Source organism: Trachypithecus francoisi, unplaced genomic scaffold (assembly GCF_009764315.1).
Source record: "Trachypithecus francoisi isolate TF-2019V2 unplaced genomic scaffold, Tfra_2.0 Contig01554, whole genome shotgun sequence".
Lineage (NCBI taxonomy): Eukaryota > Metazoa > Chordata > Mammalia > Primates > Cercopithecidae > Trachypithecus > Trachypithecus francoisi.
The window spans coordinates 1244046-1268880 of record NW_022681439.1 but is presented as its reverse complement, the minus strand read 5'-3'; the positions used below and the strand labels follow the sequence as shown (position 1 = coordinate 1268880).

Sequence of the window (24835 nt, the reverse complement as noted above, 5' to 3'; positions counted from 1 at the left end):
ATTGCAGCATTATTCATAATAACCAAAAAGTAGAAACAACCCCAAAAGTCCATTGATAGGTGAATGGATAAATAAACTGGTGTATCATACAATGGAATGTTCTTCAATAGTAAAGAGCATGAAAGCCACGTGAAAAAGAGCATATAGTGTATGATTATTTATTTATTTGGTTTTTTTTTTTTTTTTTTTTTTTGAGAGAGTGTCCTGCTCTGTTGCCCAGGCTGGATTGCAGTGATACCATCACAGCTCACTGCCACCTTGACCTTCCAGGCTCAGGTGATTCTCCCACCTCAGTCTCCTGAGTAGTTGGGATCACAGGCAGGCACCACCAAACCTGGCTAATTTTTTATTTTTTGTAAAGACAAGGTCTCATTATGTTGCCCAGGCTGGTCTTGAACTCCTGGGCTCAAGCAAACCTCCTGACTCCCTAAGTGCTGGGATTATAGGCATGAGCCACTGTGCCTAGCCCTGTATGATGGTTTATACAAAATTCTGAAAAAGTTGAACTAATCAGTGGCATTGGAGTTCAATTCTTGCTTGGGGAGAAGGAAGAAGGGAGCACAAGAACTCTTTGTTGGTGGATGGATATGTTCACCATATTGTGGCGATGGTTTTATGGGTATATACAGATGTTAAAACTTACCAAATTGTGGCCAGATGTGGTGGCTCACACCTGTAATCCTAGCACTTTGGGAGGCCGAGGCGCGTGGATCATTTGAGGTCAGGAGTTCGAGACCAGCCTGGCCAAAATGGTGAAACCCTGTCTCTACTAAAAATACAAAAATTAGCCGGGTGTGGTGAAGGGCGCCTATAATCCCAGCTACTCAGGAAGCTGAGGCAGGAGAATCACTTGCGCCTGGGAGGCGGAGGTTGCAGTGAGCCGAGATCACACCACTGCACTCCAGTCTGAGTGACAGAGTGAGAGCCTGTCTCAAACAAACGCGCCACTGCACTCCAGTCTGAGTGACAAAGTGAGAGCCTGTCTCAAACAATCAAAAAAAAAAAACTTACCAAATTGTATATTTCAAATATGTGCAATTTACTGTACGTCAATTATACCTCAATAAAGCTGTTAAACACTTTTTTTCTATTTCTTTTTTTTTTTTTTTAATTTCAATAGGTTTTTGGGGAACAGGTGGTGTTTGGTTACATGAATAAGGTCTTTCGTGGTGACTTCTGTGATTTTGGTGCACCCATCACCCAAGCAGTGTACACTATACCCGATGTGTAGTCTTTTATCCCTCACCTCCCTCCCAACCATTCCCTGGAGTCCCCAGAGCCCACTGTATCATTTTTTTTGTTATTGTTGTTGAGATGGAGACTCATTCCGTCACCCAGGCCGGAGTGCAGGGGAGTGATCTCGGCTCACTGCAATCTCTGCCTCCTGGGTTCAAGCGATTCTTGCTTTGGCCTCCCAAGTAGCTGAGATTACAGGCATGCACCACCATGCCCAGCTAATTTTTTTTCTTTTTTTTCGAGATGAGGTTTCGCTTTTGTTGCCCAGGATGGAGAGCAAAGGCACCATCTTGGCTCACTGCAACCTCTACCTCCTGGGTTCAGGCAATTCTCCTGTCTCAGCCTCTCAAGCAGTAGAGATTACAGCTCAAGCCACCACACCCAGCTAATTTTTTGTATTTTTAGTAGAGATGGGGTTTCACCATCTTGGGCCAGGCTGGTCTCAAACTCCTGACCTCAGGTGATCCACCTGCCTTGGCCTCCCGAAGTGCTGGGATTACAGCCGTGAGCCACTGCGCCTGGCCAATTTTTTGTACTTTTAGTAGAGACAGGGTTTCACCATTTTTGCCAGGCTGGTCTTATATTCCTGACTTCAAGTGATCCACCCACCTTGGCCTCCCAAAGTGCTGGAATTACAGGTGTGAGCCACCGTGCCTAGACCATTGTATCATTCTCATGTCTTTGCATCCTCATAGTTTAGCTCCCACTTAGGAGTGAGAACATACGATCTTTGGTTTTCCATTCCTGAGTTACTTCATTTAGAATAATGGTTTCCAATTCTACCCAGGTTGCTGCAAATGTCATAACTGCATTTCTTTTTATGGCTGAGTAGTATTCCATGGTATATATACACCACAATTTCTTTATCCACTCTTTGATTGATAGGCATTTGGGTTGTTAAGCAATTTTTAAATTAAAAAAAATTAAACTTCTGCAATGGCTTTTATTGCCTTCAGAATAAAATCCACATTCTTTATGATGTAGTATATAGTGCTTATTTATGTATTTTCTTCTTTCTTCCTTTCTTTCTTTTAAAAGTCTCTTAACTGCCTACTAAATGATAAATTACTTTTTTTTTTTTTTTTTTGACAGAGTCTCACTCTGTCACCTAGGCTGGAGTGCAGTGGCACAATCTCGGCTCACTACAACTTCTGCCTCCCTGATTCAAGTGACTCTCCAGCCTCAGCCTCCTGAGTAGCTGGGAATATAGGCGCATGCCACCGTGTCTGGCTAATTTTTGTATTTTTAGTAGAGACCAGTTTTTACCATGTTGACCAGGCTGGTCTCGAATTCAACCTGTGATCCTCAGGTGATCCACCTGCCTCAGCCTCCTGAAGTGCTGGGATTACAGGCATGAGCCAGCACTCTCGGCCCTAAATGATAAATTATTTCTGAACAGAGGCCCTGTTTGTTTGTTTGGTTTACCACTGGGTCCCCGGTACCAAATGCAATGCCTAGCACAAAGACACTCAACTGTTAATGAGTGAATACAAAACAGAAAATCATGAAGGGCCAAAGAGTAATATAAAAAACATAAAAAAATATGTAGCACATGAGAGTGGGGAGAAAGGGTTGGGTATTGAATAGTCACAAAAGGCTTCAGGGGGAGGCACACACGAAGGGTCCTGAAGGATGGAGAGGGTGTCAATGGGAAGATAGAAGAAAGGGGGACTTCCAGAGGAAGCAGGAGAGCTAAAAGAGTAAAGGCAGAAAGGGAGTGGGTCCGTTTGGGACCTGGGTAGGAAAGTTGCTGCGTCTAGAGAGTGAAGAGTCCTGACTCCCATCATAAAGGCAATATTTAGGATCTGCAGGATGGGCACGTGAGACTGAAGAAAAGAAGAATGTCAGGAGAAAGTCAGACAGAAAATGGGAACAGAGGCCGAGCACAGTGACTCACGCCTGTAATACCACATTTTTGGCAGGCTGAGGTGGGAGGATTGCTTGAGCCCAAAAGTTTGAGGCAGCAGTGAGCCATGATCATGCAATTCCAGCCTGGGTGACAGAGTGAGATTCTGTCTCAAAAAAAAAAAAAAAAAAGAAGATGGCAACAGAAGTGAAGAGATGGACATTTTATTTCATGGAACGGGACTTCGGATCACTTAGGACTCTTCTCAAAGCATGCCTGAAATGTACAATCCACATCAGGCAGCTGGACCATGCTTCCGAGGTCAGCCCCAAGTCACCACTCCTCCCTTCTGATCATCCTCACAGTGACACCTTCCACAGTCTAGCAGTGACCTTGTCCAAGTTCTTTCATGGTCCCTCTCCTGTCACTACCTCCATGGGAAAGAAAGCATTGCTTCTGGGGTACTTAGCCCTGGTTTCAGGCTTGAGAGAAGGCCAATCCGTTGGAGAACCAAGGGTAGGTGTCCTCAGACATCCCTTGTTTTGATGCCATACTCTTCCCCAGCCTCTAAGATCCTGGGAGCCGGGGCTGGACTTGCCTGCAGGCAACTCTTTATAAACTCAGCAGGAAACTCTTAGAGGGCCTGGCTTTGTTTTGAAAGGAGAAGAGAGGAAGCAAAGCAACTGAAAAGGCACTGTTGACTTTTCATGCAATGCTAAAGCCAAATAGAGTGTGTTTGCTCTGCGCTGAATGCCACGCAATGGAGAGTTTGTACTTGAACCTCATGAATGGCCCAAAGTAAACGTCCTCTCTACCTCAGGCCTTCAGCAATACATTTAGACAGTGCTTCACGTTTATCAAGTACTTTCACAGACATTATCTCATTTGATCCTTAGGTCAGCCTATGACGCAAGGGGGAGTATTATGATTTCTATATTCCAGATGACCCAGTGCCCTGCAGCTAGGCAGCAGGGGCTCCCGAAACGTTTCTTTAATGAGGCTAGTAAGGCCAAGTGCCTTGCCCCCGCCACCTCTATAGATGATCCTTAAACACAGAGCAAACTTCTATTATATAAACATCTGTCCCAGACGAGCACAGTGTAATCCTAGCACTTTGGGATGCCAAGGCAGGCAGATGGCTTGAGCCCAGGAGTTCAAGGCCAGCCTGGGCAACATGGTGAAACCCCATTTCTACAAAAAATACAAAAATTAGCTGAGCATTATGGCATGTGCCTGTCGTCACAGCTATTCAGGAGGCTGAGGTGGGAGAATCACCTGAACCCAGGAGGCTTGAGCCCAGGAGGTTGAGGCTGCACTAAGCCATTATCAGGCTACTCCACTCCAGCCTGGGTTTCAGAGTGAGATCCCATCTCAAAAACAAACAAATAAACAAACGAACAACAACAACAAAGACCCGTCCCACGGGTTTGGGCATCTTGTGGCCACGGCCCCTGTATTGGAATTTGCAGTGCTGAACTCCTCACCATTAGAGTTAGGTTTTAATCAGAGGTGGCCCTCTAGGGACTCCAAGTGGGGAGAGGGAGGGAGAAGGGGAAGGATTGAAAAAAACACCTATTGGGTACCATGTTTACAATTTGGGTGATGGGTTTCACAGAAACCCAATCTATTCAATAGAACCCCAGTGTCACCCAATACACCCACATGACGAACCTGCACATGTACTCTCTGAATCTAAAATTTAAAAGTGTTTTCAAAGAGGTAGCACTCATGAAGCCCTACAGTGTGCCAGATGCTCTCACGCAGCATCTCATTTAGTCTTCACACCAGTCCTAAGAAAGCAGGTTATACAATCCTCATCTTGCAGCTGATGGAAGTAAAGCTGTTACAACCGCCAGTAGGAAAACCGCAGGATTCACATCCCACCTTCTGGTTCTAAAGCCCATTCTCTTTCCATTGTGCCATTATGGTTTTTAAGCTGAGAATTAATTATCTTAGGATCCTTCCTACCACCCATTTTAGGACTCTCCCAATCCCCATAACACATATACACCCTAGCTATATAAAAGGATTAGGTTTAAAAAAAAAAATAAGAAAAATCTCTCCAACCTTAATATTTGTCTGAGCCTTTAAATTTAGCAAAACACTTCAGGGTTTCCTGTCTTCAGACCGACTGCCATTGTTAAGTGTTAGGGAAGGGCCTGTCCTATAGGAGATGAAATACCTTGTAATCCCCAAAGCAGTGAACTCCAGCAGGAACTCACATTGTAAAACAGACCAAATAATGAGAAACACATTTATGTTCCTCAACTAGCACACAGAGAAGAGAGAAAGGAGATGTGTCTTTGTTCTGAGCAGTTGGGTTGCTGGAAACTCATCATCCATCAACACACAGGACGCAGAGAAGGAGAGGGAACAGAGCCAAGCTCTCTCCCCTGTGAACAGGGCAAACAGGTGGGGCAGATGGTGGGGAGGATTTTCGCCTCATCAAAGAGGTACGTGGATTGAAAAGTCTGAGACTCAGCCCTTGCAGCAATTGCAGAGAGAGGGATTGCGAGGCAAATATCAATGTTAACTCTTGGAGAGGCCTCTGGAATGCTGCGCAAGTCTGCACTGAGAATGAGGGCACAATCCTCTGCCCCTTGAGGAGATTCTGCTGGTTGCTTGGATTTGTCCTGAGAGTCCACGGCGATGCTCATGCTCATATTGTAATATGCTATTATTTTAGAGACTGGAGCTTGTTGGGAAACACTGTAGCTAATTTTTCAATTGTCCTCCATGCTTTCTCTGCTATTTGTATTTGATAATATTCTCCATCAAAGCTTTTACGTTGCTAAACATCACTACTATCCTTGTTATTATTAAACAATTAGCTTATACCAATTATTAGTAATTGTTGAAGCTAGCTGATTGGTGTATGGGATACCACAATAAAAAAATAAAATAAACGAGAAGTTTCCTTCATCTGCTTTTGAATGATAAATGACACTTTCAACACACGGGCATCTTCCCGTAAAAGTCACACCTAGCTCTTCCATTGACAAAGTCATTATTGTAAAGTCTTGGCCAGGCATGATGGCTCACACCTGTAATCCCAGCATGTTGGGAGGCCGAGGCGGGTGGATTGTCTGAGGTCGGGAGTTCGAGACCAGCCTGGACAATGTGGTGAAATCCCATCTCTACTAAAAATACAAAAAAAAAAAAAAAAAAAAAAAATTAGCTGGGATTGGTGGCATGTGCCCGTAATTCCAGCTACTCAGGAGGCTGAGGCAGGAGAATTGCTAGAACCAGGAGGCGGAGGTTGCAGTGAGCTGAGATTGCGCCACTGCACTCCAGCCTGCGTGACAGAGTGAGACTCCATCTCAAAAATAAATAAATAAATAAATAGTCTTAAGCTGTTTTACAAACTTTCTTTCTTCCTCTTCCTTTTCTTCCTTCTTCCTTCTTCCTTCTCCTTCTCCTTCTCCTTCTTTTTTTGAGACAAGGTCCTCCCTTCCAAAAATATTATCCAGGTGTATGCATATACCTGTGTGTATATTTGTTACGGGTTGAACTGCATCCCCCCCAAAATTCACATATTAAAGTTTCAACCCCCAGTACTTCAGAAAGTGACTGTACTTCAAGCTTGTCCAACCCGCCGCCCTTGGGCCACGTGCAGCCCAGGACGGCTTTGAATGTGGCCCAACACAGGTTCATAAACTTTCCTAAAACATTAAGAGATTTTTTGGCCGGGCGCGGTGGCTCAAGCCTGTAATCCCAGCACGTTGGGAGGCTGAGGCGGGCGAATCACGAGGTCAGGAGATTGAGACCATCTCGGCTAACACGGTGAAACCCCGTCTCTACTAAAAATACAAAAAATTAGCCGGGCGTGGTGGCGGGCGCCTGTAGTCCCAGCTACCCGGGAGGCTGAGGCAGGAGAATGGTGTGAACCCGGGAGGCGGAGCTTGCAGTGAGCCGAGATCGCGCCACCGCACTCCAGCCTGGGCGACACAGCGAGACTCCATCTCAAAAAAAAAAGACAGATTTTTTAAGCTCATCAGCTTTCATTAGTGTTAGTGTATTTTATGTGTGATCCGAGACAATTCTTCTTCTTCCAATGTGGCCCAGGGAAGCCAAAAGACTGGACACCCCTGCTGTATTTGGAGACCTGGTCTTTCAAAAGGTGGTTAAGTTAAAATGAACTAATAGGGTGGGACTTGATCTAATATGACTGATGTCCTTATAAAAAGGGGAAATTTGGAGACAGACACACTCACACGGGGAAAGTAGCACGTGAACATGAAGGCAACCATTAGAGTGATGTGCCCACAAGCCAAGGAATGCCAAAGACTCCCAGCAAACCACCAGAAGCCAGGAGACAGGCCTGAACAGATTCTCCCTCCCAGCCCTCAGAAGGAACCAACGCTGCCAAAACCTTGGTCTCAGACTTTCCGTCTCCAGAACTGTAAGCGAATACAATTCTGGGACTTAAGAAGCCACTCGGTCTGTTACTTTGTTATGGCAGTCCTAGGAAACTAAGACAAAACACATCTCTAAAAATACAAATCACCAGTTCTCAAGACCTCAGAGACAGGCCTGAACAGATTCTCCCTCCCAGCCCTCAGAAGGAACCAACTCTGCCAAAACCTTGGTCTCAAGACTTCCAGTCTCCAGAACTGTAAGCGAATACAATTCTGGGACTTAAGAAGCCACTCGGTCTGTTACTTAGTTATGGCAGTCCTAGGAAACTAAGACAAAACACATCTCTAAAAATATAAATCACCAGTTCTCAAGAACTCAGGGTTTGAAGAAGTATACGTCTGAATCTTGTCCAAGTGGTAAACCACTGCTCGTAGCCCTGGTTCTTTCCTGCTCTCAGTGCTGTCAGCTCACAGCCATCATACATGCTAAGAGGTTGATATGTGTGAGAAAGACCGAAGGAAAAAAATTACTCATTTGATTCCCATAATCTTCAGTGATGTCCCCTATCTGTTTACCCATGACAAGAGCAAATCTTAGTTTATGACATCTTCACCTACTTAACCAATGAACCAGTCTGAGGCTATAAACAAGATATTTGCTCATTCTAGCCTGGACTCAGAGGTGAGCCTGACCACAGGCCATGTGTGCAGCGGTGTAGACGGGAAGATTCTGAACAGAACGAGAAGCCAGCACCCCTCCAAATCCTCTCCAAATAAGGGTCTTCACACTTACGATCCTTCACACTGTGGGGACCCCATCACTGAAACACATATGCAGGCAGAGCACAGTGCTTCAGGCCTGTGATCTCAGCACTTCGGGAAGCCAAGCCGGGCAGATGGTTTGAGCCCAGGAGTTTGAGACCAGCCTGGGCAACACGGCAAAATCCTGTCTCTACAAAAACAACAAAAATTAGCCAGGTGTGGTGGCACGTGCCTGTAGTCCTAGCTACTTGGGAGGCTGAGGTAGGAGGATCACTTGAGCCCGGGAGGTGGAGGTTGCAGTGTGCTGAGACTGCACCACTGCACTCCAGCCTGAGTGACAGAGTGAGACCCTGTCTCAAAACAACAACAACAAAAACACATACACACACTTCAGTGTGAGTGCAGAAAGCTCTTTCCAACACCCAAAAATTCACAGTTTTGTTACTGGGTCTTTTTAGAGGGCATTTAGGAATGTCTGTCTCTTTAAAATACGTGGATAGATTCTGAAATACTATTGTAAATCCAGAAACTTGACTTGACTCCCAAATGTACATTTCACATTTTTGGAAACTGGGAATAATTTGTTCTTAAGTGCTGTCATATGCTAACCAGACAAATGCTTTCCCTTGGGATTCTTTTGGAAAACTCTCATAACATCAGACCTTGACCTAAGAACCACTGTCAAATTTATCTTCCCTGATGGATTCATTTATAGAAAGGCAAAGTTCAGACTTCTGTGTTTAACACTGAAATGCAAAAGAAGCAAAACATTTTTATTTGAGCACAAGACCACCAAACAATAGGAAGAACTCTTTTTTTTTTTTTTTTTTTTTTTTGAGACAGAGTCTTGCTCTGTCGTCCAGGCTAGAGTGCAGTGATGCAATCTCCTCCATATGCTGGGTTCAAGCAATTCTCCTGCCTCAGCCTCCCGAGTAACTGGGATTACAGCTGCCTGCCACCATACCCAGCTAATTTTTGTATTTTTAGTAGAGACAGGGTCTCACCATGTTGTCCAGGCTGGTCTCGAACTCCTGACCTCAAGTGATCCACCTGCCTCGGCCTCCCAAAGTGCTGGGATTACAGGTGTGAGCCACCATGCCCGGCCAAGAATTCTTTCTTGTGGTGTTGTTTTCTAACTTTCTTGCCTGTGTTGATTAAGTTAGATGCTGAAGAAGGGCCAACAGGAGATAAAACGCATTGTCTGGGTGTTCTTGAATAATTAACTTGCAGCACTATTTTAAACTTATGCATAAAGGAAATAGGGGAACACATATGTGTAAATATAAAGAACCTTGATTTTTGGAAAAAAATGATTTACAGAAGATCATTGCTGTTCCTTGCTGAATTCTGAACTTAAATGCAATTTTTTAGCTCCTTAAATGCTATTAGAAATAATATTACACATTATAAAAAGTTTATAAAATACAGAAAATAAATACTATCCCAAATTTCATCACTCAGAAACAGCTTGGAATATTTCTTTTCTGTCTTACTCTCTTCTCAAGCCTCTCAAATTGCAATTATACTAGGAAGTTCATTGTTTTATTTTGTGGTGGTTGTTTTTTGATCTTGTGTCTTTCCTCCACTTATCATTACTTTGAAACCATTTCCTTGTTTCACCTATTTCTTTTCTAAAGCACAATCTATAACTGAGGACATAGTTTTATCTATAGAGGAGGACCCTAGAGAGAGATTCCTTTCTCATTTCTTCTCTTTTGTCCTATTTAAACTTTTAACCATGTGCATGTGTGACTTTTTCCATTTAAAAATGAATACTCCTAAAACATCATCTTCATTGACTGTGGAATTCCATCATATTCTACTTCATTTTCCACCCTTGGTCATGTAGATTTTTTTCCAATATTTTACCATAATAAATAAGCTAGAGTAAGTACCCTTAACATAGATCTTCATCTGCATTGCTGATTATTTCCTTTGGCTGGATTCCTAGAACTAGAATGACTGGGTCAACCAATCAGAACTTTGAAAGGCTTTTACATCACTGGACAAACAGAACAAGTTGGCACCAATGTGTCACCCCACCAGCAAAACGCACCTAAGCTCACCATACCCCTTCTCTGTCGGCCCCTCTTCCTTTCCTTTCTCACAGCATATCAGGACGAAGCAGTGGAGTTTCTGGATAATTGGGTCAAGCAAGGGTCCTAGGTCCTTGGATTAGGTTTGCTTACAAGGAGAAGGTGGGATTTTCAATATTGGCTCTTGGTGCCTGTCTGTGTCTTCTGGTTGCACATCCGCACATGTGCAGATTGGAAACATGGCACAGTGAGACTGATGACAATCCAAAAAAATGCAAATGTGATCTCATCTCGGCCGTCATCCTTGCTTTGCAAGTAGCACACCCTCTTTGCCAACGGTCGAGTCAGGAGCCGTTCTCTTGGGTAATTTCAGGGAATCTGTCTCATTGTTCACATTCACATCCTCCTCCTCCCAATCTGATTTCCATTCCCACCAGCAAAATGCACCTGAACCCATCTTGCCACACCTTTCATTTCTTCACTGAAAAGCGAAGCGGACTCTCCCACCTAATCCCTCTATTTTTCTTAATGGTGTAAAACAACAAAAACCCAAGGCATCACTCTCGCTACCCAAACCTCGTCATTTGGTGCAGCTGGTGAAGAAGAGGCGGGGAGAACAACAAAGGACTGGAATCTGTGGGCTCCGGGCAGGAATCTGATGGTGACCAGGAGTGGAGTTCTGAAGATAGAGCCAGGAGTCTCCACTCAGAGCCAGGCGGGCTCCTCTCTCCTTCCTCCTCATAGGGCATTTTCTTCCCTCTGAAGTTTGCATCATCTAGGGACCACAGTGAACCACCAGTGGTCCATGGAACATACTTTGCAAACCCTCGTGTCCAAGTCATTCTCAGAAAAGGAAGAAGAATCTTAAGTTCCCCAGTGGAAAGAGATCCAGGCTGGGTGTAGTATCTCACACCTATAATTCCAGCACTTGGGGATGCCAAGGCAGGAAGCCCACTCAAAGCCAGTAGTTCAAGACTAGCCTGGGCAACATAGCAAGACCCCATCTCTATTTATAAATATTTTTAAAATTAAATAAACTAAATTAAAGGTGAGAATGGACCCCATCTCTATTTATAAATATTTTTAAAATTAAATAAACTAAATTAAAGGTGAGAACGGTCTGGAATATTCCAGAATCAACTTTCTCCTTGGCCTATATGTTTTACAGGCAACAAAGAAGCACAGGTGAGAGAAACTCAGTGAAGAAGGGGAAAGATGAGAGTGAGGTGGGAACCGTGTTATTTCCCTAATCTATTTGAGGAAACCGAGCCTTAGTGATGGTGAATAACTTGCCAAATATCACACAGTGAGGAAGTGGTTGAGCTACAGCTCTGCCCTAAGTCTGGCTAACTCTACAGCCAAGGCCACTACATAAGACTGTACGTGCTAACCCTGCGGCTTAGGAACTAACGTCATGCTGCTCTCCGGGGTAGGAGGAGCACGTAGTGAACGTATTAACTCACCCGCATGACCTGATCAGGGAATGTGCTTGGCCTGTTCTGCAGAGACACTCATTGTCACTTCCCTAGTTAAACCCTCCAGGATGCTATGATCCAAAGGGAATGACGTGCATGTGAGCAATGAGGTGAATTCTCTGAAATCACCCAGGAGAGCAGCTCCTGACTCCGCTGGTGAAAAGGAGGTGTGCTGCTTTCAAACAAAGGATGACTGCCCAGCAGCCAGTTGAGCCCACAACTTGCACTTGTCGAACGGGCATTGTTCCCCCTCTGTGCCATCTCTCCCACCACTGATAAATGAGTGGATGGGCAACACACAGAGAGATACTCACTGTTAATCTCCCAGCAGTTTACACAAATTTCCGCTTGCATCACATGTCAAATTTCCTTCCCACACAAGCTGTGGTTTGCTGGTCCCCACTCCTGGTCCTTTCCTCTTTCTCTTTAATGATAATAAGACTGTCGAGAGCTTTAGCAGAATGGGCACAACTTGGGCTAATGGAATATAGTAAATGCAATTTCAGTGACATTAGTTTAATGTTTAATTGTAAAGAAAGTAGGAAATTGAGTCACTGAATGACTAATTGGACCTGAATTATTCAGAAAACACGTTAATTTTTTTTCCTTTTATTTATAGAGGCTCAGACACAGAACAAATGCATGCACTGGTGTTGAATGCAGAGAAATGCAGAATGCCTGAAATGAGTTCTGCTTTCTTTGGGGTCAGAAGGCCTCTTTTTTTGAACTGACCTCAACCCTGTTGAGTTTATTACCTTTCCTGGCCATGAGGATCAGAAACCAGCAATGATTTCATAAGTAACTTCTCATGAAACCACACACCGCAGCATGAGTCACAAACATAGCTCTGTGTACCTGTAGGCGTATATACTATTTTTTTTTAAATCTGCCAGGAATGGGATGATTAACTGGATCCATTTTGCCTGGGATTTTCCCTATTTGTACTGAAAATCTTGTATCCTCGGAAATCCTTCAGTTCCAGGCATACTGGGGTGATTGACCATCCTACCTAGGAAATGAGGAAGAAGCAAGGGGTCTTTAATGTGTTGTCCCTACCAGAATCTGCCTCTTTCCCTCTGCAAAAGTAGGGAACCTGCAACCCTTGTGGGGCCTGGCGCTCCCACCCAGCTGCATGGGGAGGACATTTATGTCAACTTGAACACAAGGCAGGGGATCTAAATTTATCTATTTAAATATGTTGTTAAATCTCCAAACTAAGATGTCTGTATATGCAGGTGCATTAAAATACATATAATTCACAAGTAATACATGATCACTGGAGAAAAATTAAAAATAAAAATAAGGGCAGGGTGCAGTGGCTCAAGCCTATAATCCCAGCACTTTAGGAGGCCGAGGTGGGCCTAAGGTCAGGAGTTCAAGACCAGCCTGGCCAACATGTTGGAACCCTGTCTCTACTAAAAATACAAAAAAAAAAAAAAAAAAACCCAAAAAACTAGCCAGGTGTGGTGGCATGCACCTGTAATCCCCAGCTACTAGGGAGGCTGAGGCAGAAGAATGGCTTTAACTCGGGAGGCAGAGATTGCAGTGAGCCAAGATCGCTCCATTGTACTCCAGACTGGGCAACAGGAGCGAAACTCCATCTCAAAAATAAATAAATATAAATATAATTTTAAAATAAATAAAAATAAGATGATGGTGGGGGGCAAGGGGAGGCAGAGCATTAGGACAAATACCTAATGCATGTGGTGCTTAAAACCTAGAAGATGGGTTGGTGGGTGCAGCAAACCACCATGGCACATGTATACCTATGTAACAAACCTGCACATTCTGCACGTGTATCCCAGAACTTAAAGTAAAATTCAAAAAACTTAAAAAAAAAAAAATAAGATGAGAGGGTGAGAAGGATGTCAAAGTTACTCATAATCCTACCGCCCAGCACTAACTAGGTTAAAACCAGTTAAAATTCTGAGAATTTTCCTGTGTACACTTATAGATTATAATGTAGGCATATAAATGGGTATACGTAATAGTAAGCCCATTGCAGGAAAATATACAAAATAATGTTTTGACACTGTTGTTCACTCAACAGTATGAGTATTTATCCATGCCAATATGTAAGTTTTTACAACATCATGTTAATGGCCACATAATATTTCCATAACATGTGTATATCACAGTTAACCACACTGATTAGGTAGGACATTTAGGCTGCTTTTCATTTTTTACTGTTATAAACAGTGCTGCAACCAACAGGTTTGTTGCTATATCATTGAACACATCCTTACTTATTTTGTTACTGTGCATTCTTAGGAGTGAAATTGTGGGTCAAACAGAATGAATTGGTTGGTTGGTTGGCTGGTCTTGAGACAGGGTATCACTGTGACCCAGGCTGGAGTGCAGTGGTGTGATCTCAGCTTGCTGCAGCCTCGACCTCCCTGGCTCAAGAGATCCTCCCACCCCAGCCTCTAGAGTAGCTTGGGACTATAGGTGCACACCACCACACCCACCTAGTTTTTGTATTTTTTGTAGAGACGGGGTTTTGCCATATTACCCAGGCTGGTCTCAAACATCTGGGCTTAAGTTATCCTTCCACCTCAGTCTCCCGAGTAGCTGGCACCAAAGGTGCAGGCCACCATGCCCAGCTAACTTTTGGTATTTTTGTAGTGTTGGTGGTCTCACCATCTTGTCCAGGCTGGTCCAGAACTCCTGGGCTCAAGCAGTCTGTCCACCTTGGCCTCCCAAAGTTCTGGGATTACAGGTGTGAGCCACACACCTGGCCCACTATCCCCATTTTTTTAGCATTCATGGTAAATGCCGCAGTCTAGACAAACAAATTAGGAATTGAAAGAGGACTAGAGTTATTTCCTAATAGGAGGATAAAATTCTCTTTTCTGTGATTCCTCCTGGTTGCTCAAGAGATTATCTTCTAGATACACACAAACCAACACATGCGTGCTCCTGCACACACTTTAAAAAAAGCATCTTGATCAAATAAGAGTTTGTTAAATTTGTCCTCAGCATGAAGATTGCCATTAACAAGTTAGAAGAAAACCTGCTGTTCTGTCTCTCACAGACCTCAGCTAAGGAAAGACCACCATTTTATGGACACCAATCCCAACAGCTACACTTTGTTATAAATTAGTGTCACATATTCCTGTTTAGTTCTTATTGACTCCTCCTCTAATGTTTACTGTCTCACCATTTAGAGTGAATCTAAATCAGGGGCCTCGAACTTTCTCTGTTAAGGGCTAGATAGTACATATTGTAGGCTTTGTGGATCATTATGGTCTCTATCACAACCATGACGCTCTACTAGTTTAGTACACATGCAGAGAGAGGCAATACATAAATGAATGAGCGCAGCTGTGTGCCAATAAAACTTTATTTATAAAAACAAGTGGTAGGGCCGGGCGCGGTGCCTCAGGCCTATAATCTCAGCACTTTGGGAGGCCAAGGCAGGTGATCACTTGAGGTCAGGGGTTCAAGACCAGCCTGGCCAACATGGTGAAATCCTGTCTCTACTGAAAATACAAAAATTAGCCAGGCATGGAAGTACAAACCTGTAATCCCGGCTACTCGGGAGGTTGAGGCAGGAGAATCGCTTGAACCCAGGAGGCAGAGTTTGCAGTGAGTCGAGATCATGTCATTGCACTCCGGCCTGGGTGACAGAGCGAGACACTGTCTCAAAACAACGACAACAACAAAACAAACAAACAAAACAAAAAAAGCAGTGGGCACAGAATGTAGCCCTCAGGCTGGAATCTGCTGACGTAAATCACCTAGAGTTCGTTAAAACACAGATTGCTAGGCCCCGCCCCCAAGTTTCTGATTCACGAGGTTTTGGGAATAGGTCCAAGAATCTGAACTTATAGAAATTTTTAGGTGATGTTGATGCTGTTGGTTGGTGGGCTGGAGGGGGATGCAGGGAGGATTGCACTTTGGGAACGACTGCTATAGGGTGGTCCCATAAACCTGTACTTAATAAATTATCATATTCATACAAATCACAACATTTTTCTCCTGAGTGACTGAAGTGCTTGTGTATCTCTCTCCTCTTAGGCTTCTTAAAAGGTTAGAAAGATCAGCTTTTGTATCAGTCCAGCTATCTAGTAAAAGTCAGTGGAATCCCTCTAGCTAGTGTGTAAAGGAAGGGCTTTATTAAGGTAGTTAGGGTACTCACAAACTCCTTGGAAAAAGCAGGAGGAATATTTTCCTGGGTCATCCTCCAGGAGCAGCCCCCAGAATGCCACTGCAGAGCTGACCTGATGGCGTGCACCCAACTCCTCCTGCTTCCTCCAAGCCCAAGTTCTAGTCAAAATCTTGTGCCAAGAGGGTCTGATTTTCAAAACCGAAGTTGAGTGTCTGAGCTGTGGAGTTAAGGGAGGTTGGAAAATGCATATTTGGGGATTTGACATCAGGAAGGCAGGCAACTACACAATGATAAAAATGTGGGGCGACGAATGTTCAGATTTGGGGCAGCCAGTGTCCATACAATTCCACTACTGGGAAAGAAGAGGTACAGTGAGAAGTAGAAAGTTACAAAGCAATAATGCTCCAGCTCTCTGGAATATATTTCAAAATAATGGGGTTGGAATGGACAAAAATGTGGTGGAATAGATGAGGCAGTATTCTTTGAGACACGGTCTCACTGTTGCCCAGGCTGGAGAGCAGTGATACCATGAAAGCTCACTGCTGCAACCTCAAACTCCTAGGCTCAAGTGATCCTCCTGCCTCAGCCTCCCAAGCAGCTGGGACTACAGGTGTGCACCACCACACCAGGCTAAATTGAAAAAAAAAAAAAAAAAATTGTACAGACAGGGTCTTGCTATGTTGCCCTGGCTGGTCTTGAACTCCTGGATTCAAGTGATCCTCCTGCCTCAGCCTCCCAAAGTACTAGGATTACAGGCATGAACCACTGTGCCAAGCATGAAGCAGTCTTCTTCCCACCCCCCTTTTGTTTTCACATGGGCCATGCAAAACTCTGTATCATTTTAATTTTAGTATATGTGCTCCCAAAGTGAGCATGATGAGGCTGTATTGATTAAGAGTTGATGACTGCTGAGGCTGGATACGGAGTACATGGAGGTTCATTGTACTTTGAACCTGCTTTGGCAGATGTTTAAATTTTTCCTTAATAAAGAAATAAAAATTCATAAGGCATCAAAAACAGAGAGAAAAAGAATGGAGATACACATCAATTTCTGGCCCCAGAGGGTATTGCTTTCTTTTATTATGGTATGCTTTCTCTAGGGAGCATACACCACATAATAAAAGATCTTTGGATGGGAGTTACCATCAGAGTGCAGCCACTGTTTTGTCAACATTCCCAAAGGAATAAAAGTAGTAATGTTTTTCACTGAAAGTAGGTCAAGATAAGGGATTATTATCACAGTCATTGACTTTGCTTCCCCCTGACAAATGCGCAGTGACCACTTGTTACATTCAATGGAGTGATAAAAGCTCCGATTGGCTGGGCTTTTCTAGGGTTACCAGCAAATAAAAAATGCAGGGTCTCAGTTAAAATTAAATTTCAGATAAACAGCAAATACATTTTTTCAGTATACTTGTGTCCCATGCAATATTGAGGAAATGCTTATGCTAAAAATTTACTTGATGTTTATCTGAAGTTCACACTAAAGTGGGTATTCCATATTTTATCTAGCAACCCTACTTTTACGATGTACAAAATTTAGGATATTCCATCCTCCCCACTTTTCTCCAATGCATTTCATGCCTCAGTTCACCCCAAACTAACCAGACTGGACTCTTTTTTTTTTTTTTTTTTTTGAGACAGAGTCTCACTCTGTCGCCCAGGCTGGAGTGCAGTGGCCGGATCTCAGCTCACTGCAAGCTCCGCCTCCCGGGTTTTTTACGCCATTCTCTCGCCTCAGCCTCCCGAGTAGCTGGGACTACAGGCGCCCGCCATCTCGCCCGGCTAATTTTTTGTATATTTTTAGTAGAGACGGGGTTTCACCGTGTTAGCCAGGATGGTCTCGATCTCCTGACCTCGTGATCCGCCCGTCTCGGCCTCCCAAAGTGCTGGGATTACAGGCTTGAGCCACCGCGCCCGGCCAACTGGACTCTTATAATTATGACTCTCTGGGTATCTCATCATTCACTTTCCCTATGTTTCTAGAAAGGCTTTCTCCCAGAACTTATATAGGTTCAAGGTGGACTTTCTGTCTGACCTTCTGGCCCCTGAAGGGAAATGGGGAAGGAAAAAAGCCATTTGCTTAAGAGTTCCCAAGCAGGTACCTAGTCTCTAAGATGAGGATCCCAGATGTAGGTGCCTATCCATTTCTTTCAATATCCTTTCAACACAGCAGAGATTAAGACCCCCAAGAAGTACAGATCATTCCTGCTGTTGCATCTTTTACACAGATATGGACTTCAAAGGAAACAAAGAAAGAAAGATTTCATGCCAGAAAGCAGGAGGTACCTTCTCATTCAGCTTAACTCTCATTTTGTCAATGTTGTTTTCAGATTATTAACACCAGATGATCAAGGTTCCATGGCAGAGAAGCCCTTCCATCTTTTCCTGCCTACTGGTGACTTGGCCACTCATTAGTATCTCTACTGGAAGTGAGCCAGAGGAAGGAAGTGATAAAACACCATGAGTCAACATGTTACTTGCCAGAAGTTCTGGTAAAAGGAGTAAGAGGAAGACAAAGAAAACAAGAGTCTGAGGACATTGTGGGGGTCTCCATTCTCCTTCCCCTCTAAACCAGGCTCATGGTGGACTTCTCCTGATGGAAGGTTCTAGAGAGAGACTAAATTCCACTTCCTGGAGTCATAAGAAATATCTACCATTCATGCTTTCCATTCTACTCTGAGGTTAAACAAATATTAGAGTTCTAACGAGGTGGGGGGGTACAGTGACTTTAAAAGGTGGCTGCAGGATGACTGAGATGAAGGCAGAATTCTTCATACAGAGAGAACAACTTTTGTTCAGAAAAACAATATTAATGGGTATATTTGGTCTTCCAGTGCAGGCTAATGAGAAGTCTAGACATAGAATAATCAAATTGCTTGTTTTCCATAAGAAATGGGAGTTGTGGGGGTTCCCTCTCTTGGCTTTGGAGCACCCCTCCCTTTGTCTCTGTATAGGGGAGCTTCTTCTGTCTTTCTTCCCCCTTCTTTCTTGCCTATTAAACTCCCTGCTCCTTAAAACAAAAGAAGGAGGAGGAGGAGGAAGAGGAGGAGGAGGAGGAAAAGAAAGAAAGACAGAAAGAGAGAGAGAGAGGGGGAGGGAGGGAGGGAGGAAGGAGGAAGGAAGGAAGGAAGGAAGGAAGGAAGGAAGGAAGGGGAGTTATTTTAAGTGTTCCCTTTAGGTAGGGAAGACAAGACAGGAATTTTGAGAGCCATGAAAGAAAGAGAGTGAAGAAATGGGTAGCAGAGGGGAAGAGGGATCCCAGGGAACATATCAGGGGAAGGATGGCCGGAAAGAAAATGGCTGAGCTGGCAATGCCTGAGGGACTCCAGCATCCACTTTAAAAAATAATAATTTATTGTGGGAAATTTCAAGTACATACAAAAGTAACCAGACTAGTATAAAGAACCTCAATGCACCCTTGGCAGCTTCAACAATTATTAACGCACAGCCAATCTGGTTTCATCTAAAATGCCCCACTCATTCACCTTTCTCCCATGGATTATCTTGAAAGAAACTCCAGTGATATTGTTTGACTCTGTGTCCCCACCCAAATCTCATCTCAAATTGTAATCGCCATGTGTCAATGGGGGTCCTGGTGGGAGGTGATTGGATCACAGGAGTACTTTCCTTCAGGCTGTTCTCATGATAGTGAGTGAGTTCTCATGAGATCTGATGGTATTTATAAACGACAGCTTCCCCTGCTTTCTCTCTCACCTGCTGCCATGTAAGACGTGCCTTGCTTCCCCTTCACCTTGCACCATGATTGTTAAGTTTCCTGAGGCCTCCCCAGCCATGAGGAACTATGAGTCAATTAAACCTCTTTTGTTTATAAATTACCCAGTCTCAAATAGTATCTTGATAGCAGTGTGAGACTGGACTAATAAATCCAAGTAGCACATTTTATCAGTGAACATTTCAGTATAGCATTAAACCTTAAGTAGTAGCCGATTCTGGGCTGTGCTGTCTGCACTGGTGCCCCCTGCCCCCCATTTAGCCGATATCTGCACTAAATGCTTGTTCCTGCAGAAGCCAAGTGAGTGGTGCCTTGGGGGAGGGGGAAATGAAGAAGTGGCCAAGGTCTACACTGATGATGATTCCACACTCAGAGCTCTGAGCTGCTAGAACGCAAAGACACATCTAGAAAACAAGAGACAACGGGGAATAAGGCAACAACAAGGTGGAACAGGTGAACATGAACCTGGTGAAAACCTGCTGGAAGATCAGGGCAGGGGTGCTACACTTCACAAAGGTGTGCAGTGTGGCCTCAGGAACTGGAGAGGCGTCGGGGCCTCTCTGCCTCATCTCTTCTCGGCAGCCTGGCATATGTGCTGTTCATGTCTCTCTCTGCTAACTGGCTCTTACTGCCAGGCTGCAAGGAGAAATGTCCCTGTCACTCAGAGGGCAGACTCATCACAAGCCATCCTGTCAGGATATCACATGAACATGGACACCAGAGGCTCCTAGACACTCGCAGGGCACATCTATTCAGGCTACTTGGGTTATACAGTTGAGAAAGTAAACAGACTTTGATCTGAGGAATGCAAGTCCTTTTAAACTATCAGGCCCAGGGAGACATTAAAATGAGACAGCAATCACGTCCTACTCTTAAAACTGCTTTCTATTGCCACAAGTAGCTGTAAGGTAACTTAATCATGCCACATTGAACACTATAACCACACCCTATAGCCTAACAATGTATAGCCAATCACTAATCAATGTCATTGCTGTAAGCCAGTTCCTGACAAACAACTTTGTATCAGCCTACTCCCTGTCCCCACAACTTTTTTTTGTCTTTAAAAATCTGCTTGTGGGCTGGGCACAGTGGCTCACACCTGTAATCACAGCACTTTGGGAGGCCAAGGCTGGAGGATTGCTTGAGCCTAGGCGTTTGAGACCAGCCTGGGCAACATGGCAAAACCTTGCGTCTACAAAAAATACAAAAATTATCCAGGCCTGGTGGTGTGCGCCTGTAGTCTTAGCTACTCTGGAGGCTGAGGTGGGAGGATCATCTGAGCCTGGGGAGGTCAAGGCTGCAGTAAGCCAGGATCCACCGCACTCCAGCCTGGATGACAGTGAGACCCTGTCTCAAAAAACAAACAAACCTGGCCGGGCGCGGTGGCTCAAGCCTGTAATCCCAGCACTTTGGGAGGCCGAGACGGGCGGATCACGAGGTCAGGAGATCGAGACCATCCTGGCTAACACGGTGAAACCCCGTCTCTACTAAAAATACAAAAAACTAGCCGGGCGAGGTGGCGGGCGCCTGTAGTCCCAGCTACTCGGGAGGCTGAGGCAGAAGAATGGCGGGAACCCGGGAGGCGGAGCTTGCAGTGAGCAGAGATCCGGCCACTGCACTCCAGCCTGGGCGACAGAGCCAGACTCCGTCTCAACAAAAAAAAAAAAAAAAAAAAAAAAAAACAAACCTGCTTGTAACAAAGATCGAATGGAATTCATACCCACGGCTAGTGAGGGCTGAGTCTTCCCAGCAGCTGTCCTCACTTTGGCTAAACTATTCCAATTATATTTGAGGCCTCGGCTTCTTTCTTTTAGGTCGACACAGTCATTTGAACTTGAGCAAGTTCCTCTTTTTTGCTAGCCTATTCTGGACACATTTAAAATGAGAGTCACAACCAACATTTTTGCCTTATTCAAAATAGCTTCAAGAAACCAGGAATCCTTCACACGTATTTGTTTCCTTCTTTAGAACAATGCATTTGTTTAGAGATAATGGAAACAGTCTATAGCTGAACTCATGTTAGTGTTTTCCAGAATCAAATGGTCACAGGAACTCAAAGCTCTTCTCCAGAGATCAGGGGTTACCCTTGCCTTCAGTGCTTCATCATCTGCTCTCAACGTCTGCTACTCCTCCCCATTGTTCCACCCTTTCATGAAAGGCCTGCTGTCAGCAATGTTCAGTAAATAGCCTTTTTTTACAAAAGCGTCATTTCTTTCTCATATTAAAATTCCATAATAAATCTTTTTTCCCCTCCCAATGAGTTTTTCTGACACCCATAAAGAATTTTCCTTTCAACGTCCTGTCTTCTTGCCTTCTCTACTCAAAGCTTTACTTGACACCTGCCTTCCAGGTAAGCCAACACCCCTTAGAGCTCATAATCTTGCCAGGTTAGTCTTTAAATTTTTTTATCCTGATAAAATCTTTGCTTACTCAGCACTAGTAGCAATTCTCTCCTCTGAGAATTGAGGTTTGCGTACTTGTTAATGAGCCCATAATGCCCCTGTAGTCTCTGTAGGACAAGGGCCCCACAAAAAAAAAAAAATAAAGAAAAAACATAATCTTCTCTTAGAGTCTTGGTTCTCAGACTTTGAGCATGCAGCAGACACCCGGAAGGCCTTGTTCTAACAAAGTCTGCTGGACCTCACCCTCTGGAGTCACTGATTCAGCAGGTCTGGGTGGACCTGAGAATATGCCTTTATATGTGCAGATGAAAATGACTTGGTCTCTGGCTTCTACAAGGCTGCAGTCTAATGGATAAAACCCTCTTTTGATCTGGGTAGCACTTCAGAATTTGAAAATCTGTGTCATATTTATTAGACTTAAAAAACATTCTCACAACAGTGTGAGGGGAAGCAGAGTCTGCACTTTGGGTTAAAAAACTTGAATTTGAATTCCAGCCTTAGCAAGTATTAGCTCTATGGTTATGGTCAAGTTGCTTAAACTCTCAAAGCCTGAGTTATCTGTGAAATGGGAATACTGCTCTCCCAGGTAGGTAATACTTTTGTTTGTAAAAATACTGTATGAACTAAAAAAAAAAAAAAATGCTATACAGATACCAAATTAGATAAAAGATAGGGCGGTAGGGCAGGTGTGGTGGCTCACACTTGTATTCCCAGCATTTTGGAAAGCCGACGTGGGTGGATTGCTTGAGGTCAGGAGTTCGGGACCAGCCTGACCAACATGGTGAAACCCTGTCTCTACTAAAAATACAAAAATTAGCCAGGTGTAGTGGCGCATGCATGTAGTCCCAGCTACTCAGGAGGCGAAGGCAGGAGAATCACTTGAACCCAGGAGGTGGAGGTTGTTGCAGTGAGCCGAGATCACGCCACTGCATTCCAGCCTGGCTGACAAAGTGAGACGGTCTCAAAAGAAAAAGAAAAAAGAAAAAAAGATAGGCTGGATCAGTGTCAGAAAGACCATGAGAGTATTATGGGAACACAGGAAGAAAGCAGTGCATTCCCCTGGCATAAAGAAAGGTTGGATGGCGTTGGTGTTGGGGGTCAGAAAACAATTCCCCAAATACGCTACTTTGGACTTCAAACTGAGAGTACCTGGGGAGTAGCAAATGCAGAGAAGAGCTTTCTGTAGTCCTCTCTTATCTAAGGGAAGTTCCTCCAGAGGAATGCAATCATCAGGCAGGGAAGATTAACTCAGGAAAGTAGACTAAAGGTCTGACCTCTTGCTCAGAGATACTTTTACCATAGGCTACCAATGTATTCCTCTGAGGGCTGCTGCCTGAGACACTTTTTCTGCATTATAAGCAGATAAAGCAGCCTTTGTTCACAGTTTATTTCTGCCCCTCTCCCTCCCACATCTCATCACCACCACCCTCCAGGAGCCCCCAGCCCCTATTTTTTTTCTGTGGAGTATAAAAGCTTCAGTCAACTGGTCCTCCTCTGAGTCACAGTTTGTGTGGCTCCTGTGCACATGCGCACATAATAAATTTGTATGCCTTTTCTCCTGTTAATCTGTCTATTGTCGGTTTCTTCCAGAGACTCAAATTATTGAACCTTCAGAAGGTAAAAGGAAAGTTCCCTTTGCCTCTACATAGGTTTCATGAAACAGGTGGAATTTTTCCTGGGCCCTAAAGGTTTTCAACAGGCAGGGAATTAAGCAGGGAAGGAATGTGGCAGGGAAATGCATGCCACATTTAAGAACTGGAGAACATGGGAAAATTATTAATCTGATGATATGGCTGAAAAAGAAGCATAAAACCACAGAAAGCTTTGAATACCAGGAAAAGGAGTTTCAGCATACTTCAGTAGGTAATGGGTAGCTAATCAACGTTTTGACCAGCAGATAAGTAACACTGGTATGCGTATGAGGTAGATTGGAAGGGGAAGAGCACGGAGGCAGTGAAAGCTGTGAAGTCCACATTCTTTAACAGCTCTCTCTAGCTCCCCTTTGGCTTTATTCCAATCTCCCCACCTTCCACTGGCGTGGCCTTACAATAAATCCGTATCTTCTAAATCATCAACTCTGCCCCAGAGAGCTCCTTCAAAGGTGGGGCAGCTCTCCTGCAGTCCTAGCCCTGCTTTCTGCAGCACTACAGGAGAACACACATCCCTGCTTCTTCCTAAAGACTCTTGGCAGCCCTCTTGTCCTCATTCAGATTTCTCTTCTTGTTAAATATGCCTGGTTTTTCAGCCATTTCTCACTGAAGTGGCTTTTCCACCATTCCAGTTAGCCTTCTCTGGATATTATGTAGTTTCTCCCATAGAAAGAGAAGCACATGGTATTATCAAAGGCATTGGATAATTTAAGCAAACAAACTCTTGATGGGCAAATAAGAACTTAATCCCCCACCCACCTCTTTTCCTTACTGGGTAAAATTGGGAGTACTTGAGAGAAAGTCAAGTTTTCAAGGCCCAAATGAGTTCTCACTTGTCTATGGTATCATTTACACATTGGCGCCTTGGTCATATTTAAATCCTTCATCTCATTCTGACTTGGGTTTGCTTTGACTTACAGAGGAACCCTAGATGTTGTGTATCTTTCCCTTAGGGAATTTCATGGATGCCAGTCCCATAATTTATACCCTCTCTTCTGTACCATAGTTTTAGGGGACAAAACTGTGTATGCATGGCTTGCTTGTATTTTTTCCTTCAGATTTTCTTTTTTCTGGCTGGGCACAGTGGCTCACATCTGTAATCCCAACACTTTGGCAGGTAAGGTAGGAGGATCACTTGAGCCCAGGAGTTTGAGACCAGCCTGGGCAATAAGTGAACCCTCGTCTCTACAAAACAACAACAGCAAAAATTAGCTAGGCATAGCT

General features: G+C 44.1%; 1 protein-coding gene across 4 annotated transcripts in view; it reads right to left on the bottom strand.

Moving 5' to 3' along the window:
• ERI1 (exoribonuclease 1) overlaps positions 1-24835 on the bottom strand; it is a 170305-nt gene that overhangs the window by 75603 nt on the left and 69867 nt on the right. Inside the window, exon 7 of one of the 4 annotated variants that reach the window (XM_033176808.1) lies at positions 19577-20196. The exons of the other annotated variants lie outside the window; for them this stretch is intronic. Coding sequence (XP_033032699.1) covers positions 20092-20196 — 105 coding nt within the window. The 3' untranslated portion in view covers positions 19577-20091. Of the gene's footprint in view, positions 1-19576; positions 20197-24835 lie in introns of those variants that run through there. 4 annotated transcript variants of the gene reach the window in all.